The 18,705-nt window shown below is 35.8% G+C and overlaps 1 protein-coding gene across 1 annotated transcript in view; it reads right to left on the minus strand.

Annotated features, from left to right (window-relative positions):
- The window catches only part of SESTD1 (SEC14 and spectrin domain containing 1), an 88,698-nt gene that overhangs the window by 39,504 nt on the left and 30,489 nt on the right, over positions 1 to 18,705 (minus strand). Inside the window, exon 5 of the mRNA XM_007450728.1 lies at positions 4,890 to 5,003. Coding sequence (XP_007450790.1) covers positions 4,890 to 5,003 — 114 coding nt within the window. The remainder of the gene's footprint in view (positions 1 to 4,889; positions 5,004 to 18,705) is intronic.

The following is an 18,705-nucleotide window of genomic DNA, read 5'->3' on the forward strand; positions in this document are numbered from 1 at the left end:
AAAAAAAAAAAATTCCCTAATATGGGAAAGGAAATAGCCACCCAAGTCCAGGAAGTGCAGAGAGTCTCAGGCAGGATAAACCCAAGGAGAAACACGCCAACACACACATTAATCAAATTGACAAAAATTAAAGACACAGAAGAATTATTAAAAGCAACAAGGGGAGAGATATGGGAACATACGTATATGTATAACTGATTCACTTTGTTATAAAGCAGAGACTAACACACCATTGTAAAGCAACTGTACCCCAATAAAGATGTTTAAAAAGAAAAAAAAAAGCAACAAGGGAAAAATAACATATAAGGGAACTCCCATAAGGTTAACAGCTGATTCTCAGCAGAAACTCTACAAGCCAGAAGGGAGTGGCATGATATATTTAAAGTGATGAAAGGTAAGAACCTACAACCAAGATTACTCTACCCAGCAAGGATCTCATTCAGATTCAATGGAGACATCAAAAGCTTTATAGACAAGCAAAAACTAAGAGAATTCAGCACCACCAAACCAGATCTACAACAGATGCTAAAGGAACTTCTCTAAGTGGGAAACAAAAGAGAAGAAAAGGACCTACAAAGACAAACCCAAAACAATTAAGAAAATGGTAACAGGAACATACATATCAATACTTACCTTAAATGTGAATGGATTAAAAGTTCCAACCAAAAGACACAGGCTCACTGAATGGATACTTAAAAACAAGACACATATATACGTTGTCTACAAGAGACCCACTTTAGATCTAGGGACACATACAGACAGAAAGTGAGGGGACGGAAAAAGATATTCCATGCAAATGGAAATCAAAAGAAAGCTGGAATAGCAATACTCAGATAAAATCGACTTTAAAATAAAGAATCTTACAAGAGACAAGGAAGGGCACTATAAAATGATAAAGGGATCAATCCAAGAAGTTATAACAATTCTAAATATACATGCACCCAACACAGGAGCATAACAATACATAAGGAAAATGCTAACAGCTATAAAAGAGGAAATCGACAGTAACACAGTAATAGTGGGGGACTTTAACACCTCACTTACACCAGTGGACAGATCATCCAGACAGAAAATTAATAAGGAAACAAAAGTTTTAAATGACACAATAGACCAGATAGATTTAATTGATATTTATAGGACATTCTATCTGAAAACAGCAGATTACACTTTCTTCTCAAGTGCCCAAGAACATTAATGATAGATCACATCTTGGATCACAAATCAAGCCTCGGTAAATTTAAGAAAATTGAAATCATACCCAAGCATCTTTTCTGACCACAATGCTATGAGATTAGAAATAAATTACAGGGGAAAAAAAGTAAAAAATACAACATATGGAGGCTAAACAATACCTTACTAAGTAACCAAGAGATCACTGACGAAATCAAAGAAGAAATAAAAAAATACCTAGAGACAAACGACAACAAAAACATGATGATCCAAAACCTATGGGATAGATCTGGTTTGGTGGTGCTGAATTTCTCTTTCTTTTAGAAAGAGAAATTCATAGCAATACAATCCTACCTCAAGAAACAAGAAATATCTCAAATAAACAATCTAACCTTACACCTAAATGAACTAGAGAAGAACAAACAAAACCCAAAGTTAGTAGAAGGAAAGAAACCATAAAGATGAGAGCAGAAATAAATGAAAAAGAAATGAAGGAAACAATAGCAAAGATCAACTAAAACCTGGTCCTTTGAGAAAATAAACAAAACTGATAAACCTTTAGCCAGACTCATCAAGAAAAAGAGGGAGAGGATTCAAACCAATAATATTAAAATGAAAAAGGCGAAGTTGCAACAGACACCTCAGAAATACAAAACATCATAAGAGACTACTACAAGCAACTCTATGCCAGTAAAATGGACAACATGGAAGAAATGGACAGATTCTTACAAAGGTAGAAACTTCCAAGACAAAACCAGGAAGAAATAGAAAATATGAACAGACCAATCACATGTAATGAAATTGAAACAGTGATGAAAAATCTTCCAACAAACAAAAGTCCAAGACCAGATGGCTTCACAGGTGAATTCTATCAAACGTTTATAGAGAAGAGCTAACACCCATCCTTCTCAAACTCTTCCAGAAAATTGCAGAGGAAGGAACACTCCCAAATTCATTCTATGAGGTCACCATCACCCTGATACCAAAACCAGACAAAGATACTACAAAAAAAGAAAACTACAGACCAATATCACTGATGAATATAGATGCAAAAATCCTCAACAAAATACTAGCAAACAGTATCCAACAACACTTTAAAGGATCAAACACCATGACCAAGTGGGATTTATCCCAGGGATGCAAGGATTCTTCAATATATGCAAATCAATCAATGTGATATACCATATTAAAAAACCGAAGAATAAAAACCATATGATCATCTCAACAGATGCAGAAAAAGCTTCTGACAAAATTCAACACCCATTTATGATAAAAAAAACTCTCCAGAAAGTGGGCAGCATAATAAAGGCCACATATGACAAACCCACAGCAAACAGCATTCTCAATGGTGAAAAAATGAAACCATTTCCTCTAAGATCAGGAACAAGACAAGGATGTCCACTCTCACCACTATTATTCAACATAGTTTTGGAAGTCCTAGCCACAGCAGAGAAGAAAAAGAAATAACAGGAATACAAATTGGAAAAGATGAAGCAAAACTGTCACTGTCTGCAGATGATATGATACTATATATAGAGAATCCTAAAGATGCCACCAGAAAACTTCTAGAGCTAATCAATGAATTTGGTAAAGTTGCAGGATACAAAATTAATGCACAGAAATTTCTTGCATTCCTATACACTAACAATGAAAGATCAGAAAGAGAAATTAAGGAAACAATCCCATTCACCACTGCAACAGAAAGAATAAAATACCTAGGAATAAACCAAGGAGGTAAAAGACCTGTACTCAGAAAACTATAAGACACTGATGAAAGAAATCAAAGATAACACAGATAGATGGAGAGATATACCATGTTCTTGGATTGGAAGAATGAATACTGTGAAAATGACTATACTACCTAAAGCAATCTACAGATTGAATGCAATCCCTATCAAATTACCAATGGCATTTTTTTACAGAACTAGGACAAAAAAATCTTAAAATCTGTAAGGAGACACAAAAGACCCTGAATAGCCAAAGCAATCCTGAAGGAAAAAAACAGAGCTGGAGGAATCAGACTCGCTGACTTCAGACTATACTACAAAGCTACAGTAATCAAGACAATATGGTACTGGCACAAAAAAAGAAATACAGATCAATGGAACAGGATAGAAAGCCCAGAAATAAACCCATGCACCTATGGCCAACTAATCTATGACAAAGGAGGCAAGGATATACAATGGAGAAAAGACAGACTCTTCAATAAGTGGTGCTGGGAAAACTGGACAGCTATATGTCAAATAATGAAATTAGAACACTCCCTAACACCATATACAAAAATAAACTCAAAATGGATCAAAGACCTAAATGTAAGACTGGCCACTATAAAACTCTTAGAGAGGAAAACATAGGAAGAACACTCTTTGACATAAACCACAGCAAGACCTTTCTTGACCCACCTCTTAGAGTAATGGAAATAAAAACAAAAATAAACAAATGGGACCTAATGAAACTTAAAAGCTTTTGTAGAGCAAAGGAAACCATAAACAAGATAAAAAGACAACCATCAGAATGGTAGAAAATATTTACAAACAAATCAATGGACAAAGGATTAATCTCCAAAATATAGAAAAAGCTCATACAGCTCAATATTAAGAAAACAAACAACCAATCAAAAAATGGACAGAAGACCTAAATAGACGTTTCTCCAAAGAAGATACACAGATGGCCAAGAGGCACATGAAAAGCTGCTCAGCATCATTAATTATCAGAGAAATGTGAATCAAAACTACAATGAGGTATCATCTCACACCAGTTAGAATGGGCATCATCAGAACATCTACAAATAACAAATGCTGGAAAGGGTGTGGAGAAAAGGGAACCCTCTGGCACTGTTGGTGGGAATGTAAATTGATACAGCCACTATGGAGAACAGCATGGAGGTTCCTTAAAAAACTAAAAACAGAATTAACATATGACCCAGCAATCCCACTACTGGGCACATACCCTGAGAAAACTATAATTCAAAAAGAGTCATGTACCACAATGTTCACTGCAGCACTATTTACAATAGCCAGGAGAAGGAAGCAACCTAAATGCTCATTAACAGATGAATGGATAAAGAAGATGTGGCACATATATACAATGGAGTATTACTCAGCCATGAAAAGGAACGAAACTGGGTCATTTGTAGAGACGTGGATGGACCTGGAGACTGTCATACAGAGTGAAATAAGTCAGAAAGAGAAAAACAAATATTGTATATTAACGCATATATGTGGAATCTAGAAAAATGGTACAGATGAACTGGTTTGCAAGGCAGAAATAGAGACACAGATGTGGAGAACAAACGTATGGACACCAACGGGGGAAAGCAGGGGGCGGGGTTGTGGTGGGATGAATTGCAAGATTGGGATTGACATATATACACTAATATGTATAAAACAGATAACTAATAAGAGCCTGCTGTATAAAAAAAAAAATGGTGTATCAACTAGATTACCTCTCAGGAAATTATGCTGCTGTTATTCAACTCAAAAGATTTACAACTTTGACTATAATACTGCTATTAATGACAACAGTAATAGCTAATATTTGTGAGTCTGGCTCCAGAGTATATGCCTTCAAGCGTTATGCTACCATGTGGTATTCATTATATTTCTTTAGTTTTGTAAAAAGTAGTAAACAATCTACCTTTCAGTTGATTAAAATTAAAAAGCTATCAAAATATGTCTTATTTATATATAATAACATGTTTCTCATTGTAATATACCAACCAGCCTCTTATTTAACCAGTCCATATGATCATAGGTGAGACTCCCACCAAAATCTTCTGTTAACTGGCATGGTTCTATATAACGAGTCAATTTATTGGCAGACACTAAAATAACCTAGAAAGGTAAAAAGAAAGAAAAAAAAAAAAACTTAGTCACTATTAATGTCCATGAAAAGTGATGAGGAGGTAAAATTGATTAGCATATGCAATACTATTTCCAACATGATGAAATATTACATAGATATTTATTTAAATAATACAACAGCATTTAAAATCAATTCAATAAGTTGTGGCTATCTGTTAAGAAATAAGGTATCACAAACCATTTATAATAACACATTATAAAAAACAAGAGACGTTAGTAGCTCAGATGAAATGTTTTCAAATCTTATCAATATGAATAATTTCTTGGTAGTAAAAATCAATTCCTTCAGTACAAAGATGTATTCGTCAAAGAATTTTCACATGGTCTTAAAATTAGCTAGGTACACTACAATAATAAGTACAAATGAATAATAAATCTGGAAATCAAAAAATTATATACTTTTCTAACATGAAATTTCTCTATCATTCCTTTGATTATATATTAACAAAACATATTCTCTAATAGTAGAGTAAAACTCAGGATAACATATACTAATATTTAATTTGAAAAACAGAACTAGAAAGTAGGGAGAAGTTCAGAGAATTCATAAACTTGAAACTTACCCGTTAAAATGATACTCTTTAAACTTTAAAAGATTTCAAATACAAATTACAAAATGAACAAAGATACCATTTTAGCACTAAATAAAACTTCAATGAAGATATACATGAGTATTAAAAAAATACATATGTGGGAGAAAGATATTCAAATGGTAGTGTTAATGCAAAAGACTTGATAAGAAGAATAACGTGTCCAACTGGAAAGAGCACCATTCCCACCCTAAACAACAACAAAGCCCAGATAATCTACAAAATTAAAACTTTTCTGAAACTCCTCAGAGAGCTGAGGTCACAGAAAAACCAACTAGTCTGAATATGCAGAGAAGACGGGCACCATAGAGAGAGCGGTAGAAGGGGTGACTATCAAATGTGAGGAGCAAATCTTTGGGGATGATGCAACTATTCTGTATCTTAACTGTGATGAAGGATGTATGACTATATCTGTTTGTCAAATCTCAAAATTGTAGGCTAAAAAAGGAATTTTACTGTATGTAAATTATACCTTGATAAACTTAACTTTAAAAAAAAGGGGGGGAATAAACTCAACAACATAAGGAGGACTTGTGAAAGAACTACCAGGAAAAGAAAGAAGGAAAAGAAAAATTCAGAAACATACCCAATATGCAAAACTAGGTATATCCATACTATGTATGAAGTTGTAATGTAAACAGTAAATAAGGGGAAATAACCAAGACTACAAAATGCTTTGCTAAAAGGGTGGAAGGGGAGTCACCTTAGGAAGATAACAAAAACATGGTATCAAAAGTTCATAAAAGGGGACTTCCCTGGTGGCACAGTGGTTAAGCATCCACTGCCAACGCAGAGGACATGGGTTCAACCCCTGGTCCAGGAAGATCCCACGTGTCGCGGAGCAACTAAGCCTGTGCACAACTACTGAGCCTGCGCTTTAGAGCCCATGTGCCACAACTACTGAGCCAGTGCGCCTAGAGCCCATGCTCTGCAACAAGAGAAGCCCATGCACTGCAATGAAGAGTAGCCCCCACTCAATGCAACTAGAGAAAGCCCACACGCAGCAACAAAGACCCAATGCAACCAAAAATAAATAAATAAAAATAAAATAAAAAATTTTTTAAAGTTCATAAAACTATCAGAGAAAAATAAATCCTGTCATAATTAGAGTTTATAACAAATTGCTATGGATAACAACACATTAAATGCCTTGGATGCTTATGTTAGAAAAGAAAGGCTAATGAATAATGAGCTAAGTGACCTACCTAAGAAGTTGGGGGGGCAGGGAGTGGGAGGAGAACAACAGAATACATCCAAAGAAAAGAGAAGGAAGGGGAGAAGTTAAGAAATTAATAAAGCCAAAAGTTGTTCCTTGAAAAGACTAAAGTGAAATCAACAAAGTTCTGATAACGTAAAGCAAGAAGAAAAGGAAAGTACACATAAATAACACTAAGAATAAAAAGAACATGGCTACATAGACAGCAGTGATTTAAAAGATACAGATGGACACAGGACATGCTTTTGTCAGTAACTATGCAAATTTAGAAGAAATGGACAAATTCCTATAAAAAAAGTAATTTATCAAAACTGACATAAAAAAACCCCAGAACACCTATAATCAATGAGGTGAAGTGAATCACTAGATTCTTTTCATTTCCAGTGATCATACTGTTAGTGGTAGTTTTAGCATTGCTATTCAGAGATCACTTGATGAAAAAGACAGCAAATGATTAATATGGGTTATTCTTATTCTCCTATCCCTCATATCCTTGAGAAAACAGAATTCTTGAGAAGGAAGACGTGAAAGGGAAAAAGTTACCCTATGGTCTTCAATTTGAATTAGAAGTATCAGATTAAACTCATGAGGTATTTCACATGCACACTCACATAATATAAAATTTCTAGTTCTGTCCACTGAAACATTTAGAAATAATGACGAAGGCATTCTGTAGAAATGCACACTCCTAGCATCCCAGATTGTTGTCTTCAAACACTGTTTCCTCCTAAACGGAATCAAGGTTCCTTGGAAAAATGGCCAATTCTAGGTCTGGGGCTGGAAATACACATGGTGAGCTTGTAACATCTTCCCATTCAAATATCAAGAAAGCCATCCAAAACTTTTAGGGTTGTGCCAAAAGGTCCGGAAAAGGCTTCCACTGGCCAAATAAGTAACAATTTGCATATCAATTCAAATTCTTTAATAAACTAAAGGATCTAGGCATTGAACATCAATGGCTGCCAATACCACAAAAAAAGAAGACTATGAAAAGAAGACTATGAGCCTCATGATCAAGGAAACATCATCACCAATGAACAGCCTTGGAAAAAGAAATTCAGGTCTTAATCTAACCAACAGTTTGAATCCAACTATGAATTCATGGAAATACAGAGATGCAAAAGAGGAGAATGATATGTTAAACTATACCATGTGGATGCTCACTGAAACAAAAAATCCTGTAAAACACATATCCTGGTCTCCCCAAGGAAAAAAAATTGTGAGAAAAGAGAAAGAGAAATTAAGATTAAAAAGCTTAATTTAATAGACTAACTCAAAATTCTACAACCAATAATAAGAGAATTACATATTCTTTTTAAGCAAACAAGAAATATTTTAAAACTTGAGTGTATATTAGGTCATAAAGAAAACCTTCGTACATTTCAAAGGAAATAACTCATAACATTCTATCACCACAATGAAATTAAGTTAGAAATCAATAACCAATCAAATCAGAAATCATTAACAAGATTTTAACACCTATCCATTTGGAAAGGCATCTCAAACCAATCACAGTATCTGGACAGTATCTGGATCCTAATTTGAAGAAATAAATCAATCTGTGTGCATTCACAATTTATGTATAAATTTATGAATAAATTTTAAAATATATTATTTATACAGAATATTTTTATATATTACTAAATCCTTTTATAACATTCATCAAATTTGAAACCAACTGGCTCTTTGATATTAAGGAACTGTTTATTTTAAGGCATGATAATGGTCTTGGGCTATATATTTTAAAAAAGAGTCTGCAGATACTCAAATGTCTTAAATTTCCTTTACTATAACATCCCCAGCCTTCCTTGGGCGAAGGGAATAGGGGTAAGGATGGGGCAGGTAGCCCATGGGTTGACAGTTGTTGGAACTGGGTATAGGGATACATGGAGTTAACTATAATATTCTGTTTACTTTTTGATGTGTTCATAACTCCTTATAATAAAAATACTAAAAAACTAAAACACATATAAATCTCTCTTTTAAAAAAACCTTCCCAGAAAGAAAATACCAGGCCCAGCCAATTTACAAGTGAGTTTTAAAAATTAAAGGATCAACCAAGATGGCCAAAAAGGAGTACGTGGAACTCACTTTCCCCTCAATGAACACATCAAAAGTATATCTACATGTGAAACAATTCTCACTGAAGATGAACTGGAAACTGGCAGAAAGACTCCCATACAAGAAAGGCTATAAGATCCACAAGGAATCAAGTAGGAAGGGAAAAGACATGATAAGGTTGGGACCTGTGCCCCTGAAAGGGGACACAGAAGAAAAGAAAGATTACATAGGTGGAGACCTGCCCTGGGGAGTGAGCAGTTCAAGCCACAGACTGGGCATCTCACTCTTGGGGTCCAACACAGGGGGGACAGGCCCGTGGTTGGCTGGAGGACTGCTGGGACTAACTGGAGGAGTATGGGAAGCCTGGACTCCATTTGAGAGAAGCGTGCATGCTGGTTTGCCCATGAGGCAATGAGGAGAGAACAGAGTGAGGACCATCCAGTGGCTGCAGGGTTTCCTGTGACTGCCTCAGTGCATATCCCAGCTGAAGCCAAGCAAAGGCTCCAGGCTTGCTTACTCCATGTTGCAAGTGGTACTGGATCTAGGGGGTCACATGAAAAGGAGAAAGCTCAGCTGTGGATTCAGAGGCAACTCGGTTGCAGAGCAGCAAAAGCCACTCTTGGCACATACTCAGGCAGTGCATCAGAAGCAGCCCAGAACTCTGAAAGCCACTCCCCTACAGCTCACCTCCCAATACACACTGAGACCACAAGGCCCCACCTGCCCTGTGGTGTGGCTTCACGACAGGGCAATGGTGGCAGAGGCTGTGGGTGTGATTGGCTGGGGTCTGAATGAAGGGGGAGAAACAACTGCTGGCACCTGCAAGGCGGTGCAGCTTAGAATCTGTCTGCAAGCAAAACAAGCCAAGAGTGCACACAGGTCCCATTTGCTTCAGCACTCCCCCATTCTGGGTCAAGGGTCATGGTGCTGGGAAAGTAGAAAGCACACACTTAAGGGGAACAAAGTCAGAGCAGGCCTGACCTTCAGGGCTTCTGCTTCACCAACTTGGGATCAGACCCCACACCTGAAAGGCCAGTGATGGCCACTGAGCAGAGGAGAAATCTCGTCTCATACCCGGCTACAGCTCTGGCACCTCCATCTCCAGCACCACCTCTTACCAAGGTGATAGTGGCCATTATACCCTGAGGAAAGACATGACTGGCATCCACGTCAAATCCAGCTCTCCAACCACTGGGCACTGGGCATATGCAGTCTGTACATGAACGATCCCGCATAAGGACAGCCCTTTAAGACACAACAGGTAACTATTTCACCAAAATTCATAGAGACAGAGAAAGTTAAGTAAAATGAAAAGGCAGAGGAACTGGTCTCAAATGAAATAGCAAGAGAATAACCAGGAAAAAATAATGAAACAGAAACGAACAATTTACAGAAAAAGAAATCAAAGCATTAGTAATAAGAATGTTAACTGAATTAGGGAAAAGAATAGATTAACACAGTGAGAATTTTAACAAGGAACTAGAAAAAAGCAAGAAAAACCCAATCAGAAATGAAGCATTCAATAAGTGAAATAAAAAACACACTAGAAGGAATGAATAGCAGGCTAAGTGATGCAGTCTTCTGCACAGAATAATGGCAATCATCCAGTCAGAACAGCAAAAAGAAAAACAAATTTTTAAAAATGAGAGCAATTTAAGAGATCTCTGGGATAACATTAAACATATCAACTTTCACATTATAGGGGTCCCAGAAGAAGAAAAGAGAAAGAAGAGGATCAAAAATGTATTTGATGAGATTATGGCTGAAAACTTCCCAATCCTGAAGAAAGAAGCAGATATCTATGTACAAGAGGCACAGAGGGTCCCAAATAAGATGAAACCAAACAGATCCATACCAAAACATACCATAATTAAAATGGCAAAAGTTAAAGAGAGAATTCTAAAGGCAGCAAGAGAAAAACAGAGATTCATATACAAGGGAATCCCCATAAGGCTATCAGCTGATTTTTCTGCAGAAACTTTGCAGGTCAGAAGACAGTGGCATGATATACCTAAAGTGCTAAAAGGGAAAAAATTGCAACCTAGGATACTCTACCCAGCAAGATTATCACTGAGGAACGAAGAAGAGATTAAAAAAAAAACTTCTCAGGGCTTCCCTGGTGGCGCAGTGGTTGAGAGCCCGCCTGCTGATGCAGGGGACACGGGTTTGTGCCCCGGTCCGGCAAGATCCCACATGCCGCGGAGCCTCCGCAATGGGAGAGGCCACAACAGTGAGAGGCCCACAAACCGCAAAAAAAAAAAAACAAAAAAAAACCTTCTCAGACAAGCAAAAACTAGAAGGGTTCATGCTAAATCAGCTCTAAAAGAAGTGTTAAAGGGTATTCTCCAAGTGAAGGGAAGTAAGAATCCATGGAAAAGGGAAAATCTCACTAGGACAAGCAAATATACAGTAAGAGCTGAGGAACAACCACTTAAATAAGCTAGTACAAAGATTAAAACAGGGGCTTCCCTGGTGGCGCAGTGGTTGAGAGTCCGCCTGCTGATCAAGGGGACGCGGGTTCATGCCCGGGTCCAGGAGGATCCCGCATGCCGCGGAGCAGCTGGACCCATGAGCCATGGCCGCTGAGCCTGCGCGTCCGGAGCCTGTGCTCCGCAACGGGGGTCCACGTACGGCAAAAAAAAAAAAAAAAAAAAAAAAAAAAAGATTAAAACACAAAAAATTATAAAAGCAACTATAACTTTATATAAACAGTGAAGGCATAAAATGAAGATATAAAATGTGACATCAAAAACAAAAAGTGTGGGGCTTCCCTGGTGGTGCAGTGGTTGAGAGTCCGCCTGCCGATGCAGGGGACACGGGTTCGTGCCCCGGTCCGGGAAGATCCCACATACGCGGAGCAGCTGGGCCTTTGAGCCATGGCCGCTGAGCCTGTGCATCTGGAGCCTGTGCTCCACAACAGGAGAGGCCACAACAGTGAGAGGCCCGTGTACTGCAAAAAAAAAAAAAAAAAAAAAAAAGAAGAAACAGACAATCTGAACAGACTAATCACTAGTAGCAAAACAGAATTTGTAATTTAAAAAACTCCTAGCAAACAAAAGCCCTGGACTGATTGGATGGCTTCACAGGGAAATTCTACAAAACATATAAAGAAGAACTAATACCAATTCTTCACAAACTATTCCAAAAAACCGAAGATGAAGGAACAATCCTAAATGGATTCTACGAGGCCAGTATTACCCTGATACCAAAACCAGACAAAGACACTACAAAAAAAAAAGAAAATTACAGGCCAATATCTTTCATAAATATAGATGTAAAAATCCTCAACAAAATACTAGCAAACTGATCCCAACAATATATAAAAAGGGTCATATACCATGATCAAGAGGGATTTATTCCAGGGATGCAAGAATGGTTCAATATTCAGAAATCAATGTCATACACCTCATTAACAAAAGGATAAAAATCACATGATCATCTCAATAGACACAGAAAAAGCATTTGACAAAATTCAACATGCATTCATGATTAAAACTCATCAAAGTGGGCATAGAGGGAACATATCTCAACATAATAAAAGTCAGTTATGATAAACCCACAGCTAACATCATACACAATGGTAAAAAGCTGAAAGCCTTTCCTCTAAATTCAAGAACAAGACAAGGATGCCCACTCTCACCACTTTTATTCAACACAATTTTGGAAGTCCTAGCAATAAGTGGTGCTGGGAAAACTAAACAGCTACATCTGAAAGAATGAGATTAGATCATTTCCTCACACCATATACAAAAATGAACTCAAAATGGATTAAAGACCTGAATGTAAAAACTGAAACCATAAAATCCTTAGAGGCGAACAAAGAACATTCTTTGACACAGATTGTAGCAATATGTTTTTGGATCTGTCTCCTAAGGGAAAAAAAAGAATTAGTAAATAAAAGCAAAAATAAACAGATGGGACCTGATCAAACTTAAAAGCTTTTTCACAGAAAAGGAAACCATCAACAAAACAAAAAGACAACCTACTGAATGGTAGAAAGTATTTGGAAATGATATGACCAATAAGGAGTTAATATCCAAATAATATGACCAATAAGGGTTAATAAACAACTGATACAACTCAATATCAAAAAACCCAAATAACCTGATAAAGAAATGGGCAGAAGACTTGAATAGACATTTTTCCAAAGTCATACAGAGGGCCAACAGGCACACGAAAAGATGCTCAATCTTGCTAATCAACAGAGAAATGCAAATCAAAACTACAATGAGATAGCACCTCATATCTGTCAGAATGGCTATCACCAAAAAGACCACAAATAACAAATGTTGGCAAGAATGTGGAGAAAAGGGACCACATTACATTGTTGGTGAGAATGTAAATTGGTGCAGCCACTGTGGAAAACAGTATGGAGTTTCCTCAAAAAAAAACTAGAAATAGAACTACTATATGATCTAGAAATTCCACTCCTGGGTATATATCCAGAAAAAACAAAAACACTAATTCAAATATACATGCACCCCAATGTTCACAGTAGCACTATTTACAATAGCCAAGATACAGAAGCAACCCAAGTGTCCATTAACAGATGAATGGATAAAGATGTGGTGTGTGTGTGTGTGTGTGTGTGTGTGTGTGTGTGTGTGTGTGGATATATGTGTATATACATGTGTGTAAATACACACATGCACACATGTATACATATATAAAATGGCATATTACTCAGCCATAAAAAAAACAAATTCAGCCATTTGCAGCAACATGGATGGACCTAGAGATTATTATGCTTAGTGAAATAAGTCAGACAAAAAAAGACAAATACTATATGTTATCAATTATTTGTGGAAGTTAAAATATAAAATGAATGATTATATGTAGCAAAACAGAAACAAACTCATAGATACAGAAAACAAACTAGTGGTTACCAGTGGGGAGGGGGGGAAGGGCAAGATAGGGGTATGGAATTAAGAGGTACAAATTACTATGTATAAAATAGATAAGCAACAAGAGTATATTATACTTCACAGGGAATTATAGCCATTGTTTTGTAATAACTTTTAATGGTGTATAATCTCTAAAAATACTAAATCATTATGCTGTACACCCAAAACTAATGTAATAGTGTAAATTAACTATACTTCAACCAATTGATATCAAAGAACAGATCATCTCAATCTTATTAAAATTTTTTTTTGAAGTATTTATTTATTTATTTATGGCTGCAAAAGGTCTTAGCTGTGGCAGGCGTGATCTTTCATTGCAGCACACAGGCTCTCTAGTTGTGGTGCACAGGCTTAGTTGCCCCACAGCATGTGGGATCTTAGTTCCCCTACCAGGGATTGAACCCACGTCCCCTGCATTGGAAGGCGGATTCTTAGCCACTGGAACACCAGGGAAGTCTCCCAGATCATTTCTATCTTAAACAAATGCTTCCAAAGAATAGAAATGCAGCGAATACTCCAACTCATATTATGAGACTAGAATAACACTGAAACCCAACAACAATTTGAGAAAAGAAAAAACCATAATGAATGGCAAATATCCAGGTTTAGCTGGTATCAAATGTCAGCAAAGCTGTTGGGCAGCATGAATTCTTACACAGCAGAAATGCATACATAAATTAAAACACCTTTGGAAAACAATTCGGCATTATCTTGAAAATTTGAACATTTCTATAACCTATGCCTGGATATTCTGCAAGCAGAAAAATCTTATACATATTTATCAGGAGACATATGTAAGAACGTAAACATCATTCATAATGTCAAAAGAATGGAAACAACACAAATGTCCATCAATAGGAGAATAAGTAAATTGTTTTTATTCACAGAATGGAATAACATTCAGCAGTGAAAATGAATCAACTACATCTACTGCAAGAGTACGCATAAATCTTAAACATATAATGATGAGTGAGAAAAAGCAAGGTACTGAAGGCTAAAATCATGATATTATTTATAAAGTTCAAAAATAGGTGAAACTATATTATTTAAGAATAAATAATATCTTTAAATGGGAACTCTATAGAAATAGATATAAAAGAATAATAAAAGATAAACACTCCCTATTTTCTTCTAAAGATTTTGTCTTTCCCATTTATGTTTTTAATACACACACACACACACACACACACACACACACACACACATGCACGAGAACAAAGGATGGGTAGACACAAATAAATTAGGTGTTAAGGGATGGGGGGTACATGAATGAGACCAGGGAGGGGCACTCAAATATATTTCAAGCTGTTGATATTTGGATTCTTAGGTTGGGTTGTGGGTGCCCAAGTGTTTTACTATTAAGCTTCATGTTATATGTATTTTTTAAGAATATGTTCTAAATACTATATTAAAATACTAAAAAAAAGAATGAACAGAAGTAGGGAATCACTGACAGAAGGGGCACCACGAGATCTCAACTCAGACTGAAGAAAGGGTAACTCTTCTGAGGCAGTGAATAAGGAGGTTAGAGAAAAAATGGACAATCGTGTGGTGGTGATGACAGAAAGCAGAAGGAATTTATGTGCCTCTTTTTTTCCATTAAAAAAATAAAAAAGATATTGAACATCAAATTACATTTTTGGTTAGTTTAATAACAACAAACTATATTATGCCTATCTATTTTAAAAGGCAATTTAATGCTATCTCTACTATGAAGAGTTTAGCATATCAATTTCACTGTTCTCCTGTTTTGGTACTAATGCGAGCTAATTTAAGATAAACAATAAAAACAACACAGAAAATGGTTTTCTCTTTAGTGAAAAACTTGTTAAAGAGGGCATCTATTTCATCCTCTTGTTCTAATGCAACTTCTTTAGACAAGTTCTTAGAGACAGGTATGATGTTAAACATGAAATAAGTGGAGTTAGGCCACGGAAACCATTTAATCTGCCACCAACTCCTTTTGGGATCAAGACAGAAACTTCCACACTAAGAAAATTAAACACAATCAGATCCCAGGGAGGGGCTTTTCCTTTCTTCAAAACTGTCAATCTATTAAACAGAAATATACTAATAATGAAACAAAGAAATATGTATTTATTCCACGAGGAAATAAACTACTTGCTAAATTGAGCATCAATTCACATCTGAAAAGATAACATTTCCAGAGCACTCTCTCCTGAAAAAAGGAATGAATAGAAAACTTAAATAACATAATGAATGGTCTTTTTGCTCTTCTGCTCTTCTATTTCTGCTCTCCTTATTTGGCACAATGTTCAATTTAAGCAGTGAAAACATATCTCTTGAGAAATTGCTATCATGTCCCTTATAATTTGACATTTTAATGTCAAATGTTCAACATTCATTATTTACTGGACATTAAATTTATTTATTAGAACTATTATTTATTAGAAGTTATGTGTTCTAGTGCTGGGAATATAAGGATAAATAAGTCATGCTTATACAAAGTAAATGTGCTTTTTATTTCTGCAATATTCCAGAGAGAGCTGTGCACGCTTTTATAGAAAAGAAATAGATTAAAGTTTTCTAAAGCCTTTACTGAAAATAATCTAACTAAATCTAAATGTTGTCCCTTTGGTCGTAGTAGCACAGAGGGCCAAAGGCTTTACTAGAATACCCCAAATGATTTCCAAATCCCTTTCCTAGGTTAAACACCATTATATGATAATTGGAAGGATACTGAGCCAGGAGCCAATCATTCCACGTTTGTGCCCTAGCTCTGCCACAAATTCACTGACTTGTAGAAGTCAACCTAAAGGAATTCACTCCAGGCTTATCTCCCCATGTGCCAAAGAAGGCAGCTGCATTAAATTATCACAGATAATTCTAATGAGTTGTCATCCTATACATCCTATACATATAATTCTAATGAGTTGTCATCCTATACATTTAATTTGGGCCATTTTCTCTAATATATGACCCGTCTTACCCAATGAAAAGAGCACTTGTCACTTTCTACCCACTCTGGTTAATCTCACTATTAAATACATTAAAATCATTTTGCAGTTGTAGTTCCTAAATACAATAAAATCATTAGCAATAGATTTCAAGTTTAATAAGCCAAAGGGAAAATTCACAGTTATTGTTATATATGGCAAAAGTTTATTTCCATCTGAATATTCCTCTTGAAAGCTTTTTCCTAAAAAATCAACTTAAATGTAAATAGTACAGATTCTTTCATGATGTAAAATATATTTGAGAGTATACTATCCCTTACTAAATATAATTTTTTAAATAGTTGGCTAAGATTACTCCTATTATATTTTTACTTACACAAAACAAACGTAAACAAGGGAACATCATAATTATAGAGACCTGCATAGAACAAATTTTCTCCATCATCACAAAAATTTTATAGAATCCATATTCTTATAAAATTCACTGGTGGCTGTTCAAAGTGAAAACAGTAGATCTGCCATGTAGATATACAGAATTATATCATCAGCAAAGGTATCTCAACGCTAAATAATGTGAAAAAAAGCACAATAGTTTAAACAGTCAGCTGACTCAAAACTACCATCACTTCAAATTAACAATTTAGAGAACTATCTAACGTGGTGAAATATCTCAGTTTCCACTGCAGTAATCTCATCTTTACTTGAGAGGAGAAAGTGTAGTGGGGGTTGGCAAAACAGTTATAACTGCTTCTATTATATTGTATAATACATGTTTCAAAAAGAATGAGGAAAACATTTTAGGAAGAGTTTGCAGTAGTAGGAAAGAATCTTACTGTATGAAAATGCTGTATATCTAAGAATCACCTTTTTTGAAGGGAGTCAGGAGTGGCATCCTAAAGAGGAAGGAGAAGCCCTACTCCCAGCACACAGCAAAAGTACACTCTGTTTACAAAGGTAAAGAACTGTTCACCGGCCTTTGGAAAATGACACCACTTGCCAGAATGCAAAGTATAAACTACAGACAATTGCTTCCAAGAGGATAAATCAAGTTTGGACAGATAATTTAACTCTATTCTTAAGTGATAGCAAATGTCATAGAGGGATGTGATTTCACAAAAAGAATAAATTCAAAGGCACAAGCAAAAATATGACACTGTGTTTTTCGGGAGTGGGGTGGGGGAGAGTGGGAGTTTCAGGCCTGAAGTAAAATGTTAAAGAAATGCTAAAAAAAGAAGTTGTGTAGAGAAAGATTTCTGGACGTTAGAAAGGCGCAGAAACATTAGAAAATAGATAATCTACATGAAAAAAAAAAAAAGAAAACGGACACATTTCAGAGCCAATGTGGCAAAACAGATTTCGAATCCCACACTAGGTTATTTTCTCTAAAATCATTCACTGCAGCTTCTTAAATTACAAAATGCTAGTCAAATTTCCTATATTCCCTTCTGTTACAGTTCTTAAAGAAGCCACTAATACAGCAAACCTGTACAAAAGTTTAAACATAAAGCAATGCAAATCAGGGAGTCACTTTATCTTATAGGAGATGTCTTATTACCGGCAAAGAGGAAAAAAATGATAAATAAAAAATCCAGTCCCCCAAAGCAATGATCACCAAAATTAAAAACAAAACTAGAAAATAAGAGTCTAAAACATAATACTGAGGTCACATGTATTATGTCTGACCCCTTTTCACCTATGATTCTAAATATGAAAACACAGAGATAATGACATAACTGCTGAAAATTCTAAAGAAATATTTTCCAAAGCTATAGAAAAAGCTAGAATCTTTAGTTGTGGCTCCTTAACGAATAAGAAATAACACTATGAATTAGAGCAAAAATATTAAAAAGTACAAAAAGACTCTAGGCATTAGAATATTCATTTAAACATAATATAGTCAGTTGTTTATTATCTACTATAAAACTTCCAAATATCTATTGACAATTGTCATCTACTCTAATTAAGTGGTTAATTGATCGGAAG

This window comes from Lipotes vexillifer, unplaced genomic scaffold (genome assembly GCF_000442215.2).
Source record: "Lipotes vexillifer unplaced genomic scaffold, Lipotes_vexillifer_v1.1 scaffold29, whole genome shotgun sequence".
In the NCBI taxonomy this organism is placed as follows: Eukaryota; Metazoa; Chordata; class Mammalia; order Artiodactyla; family Lipotidae; genus Lipotes; species Lipotes vexillifer.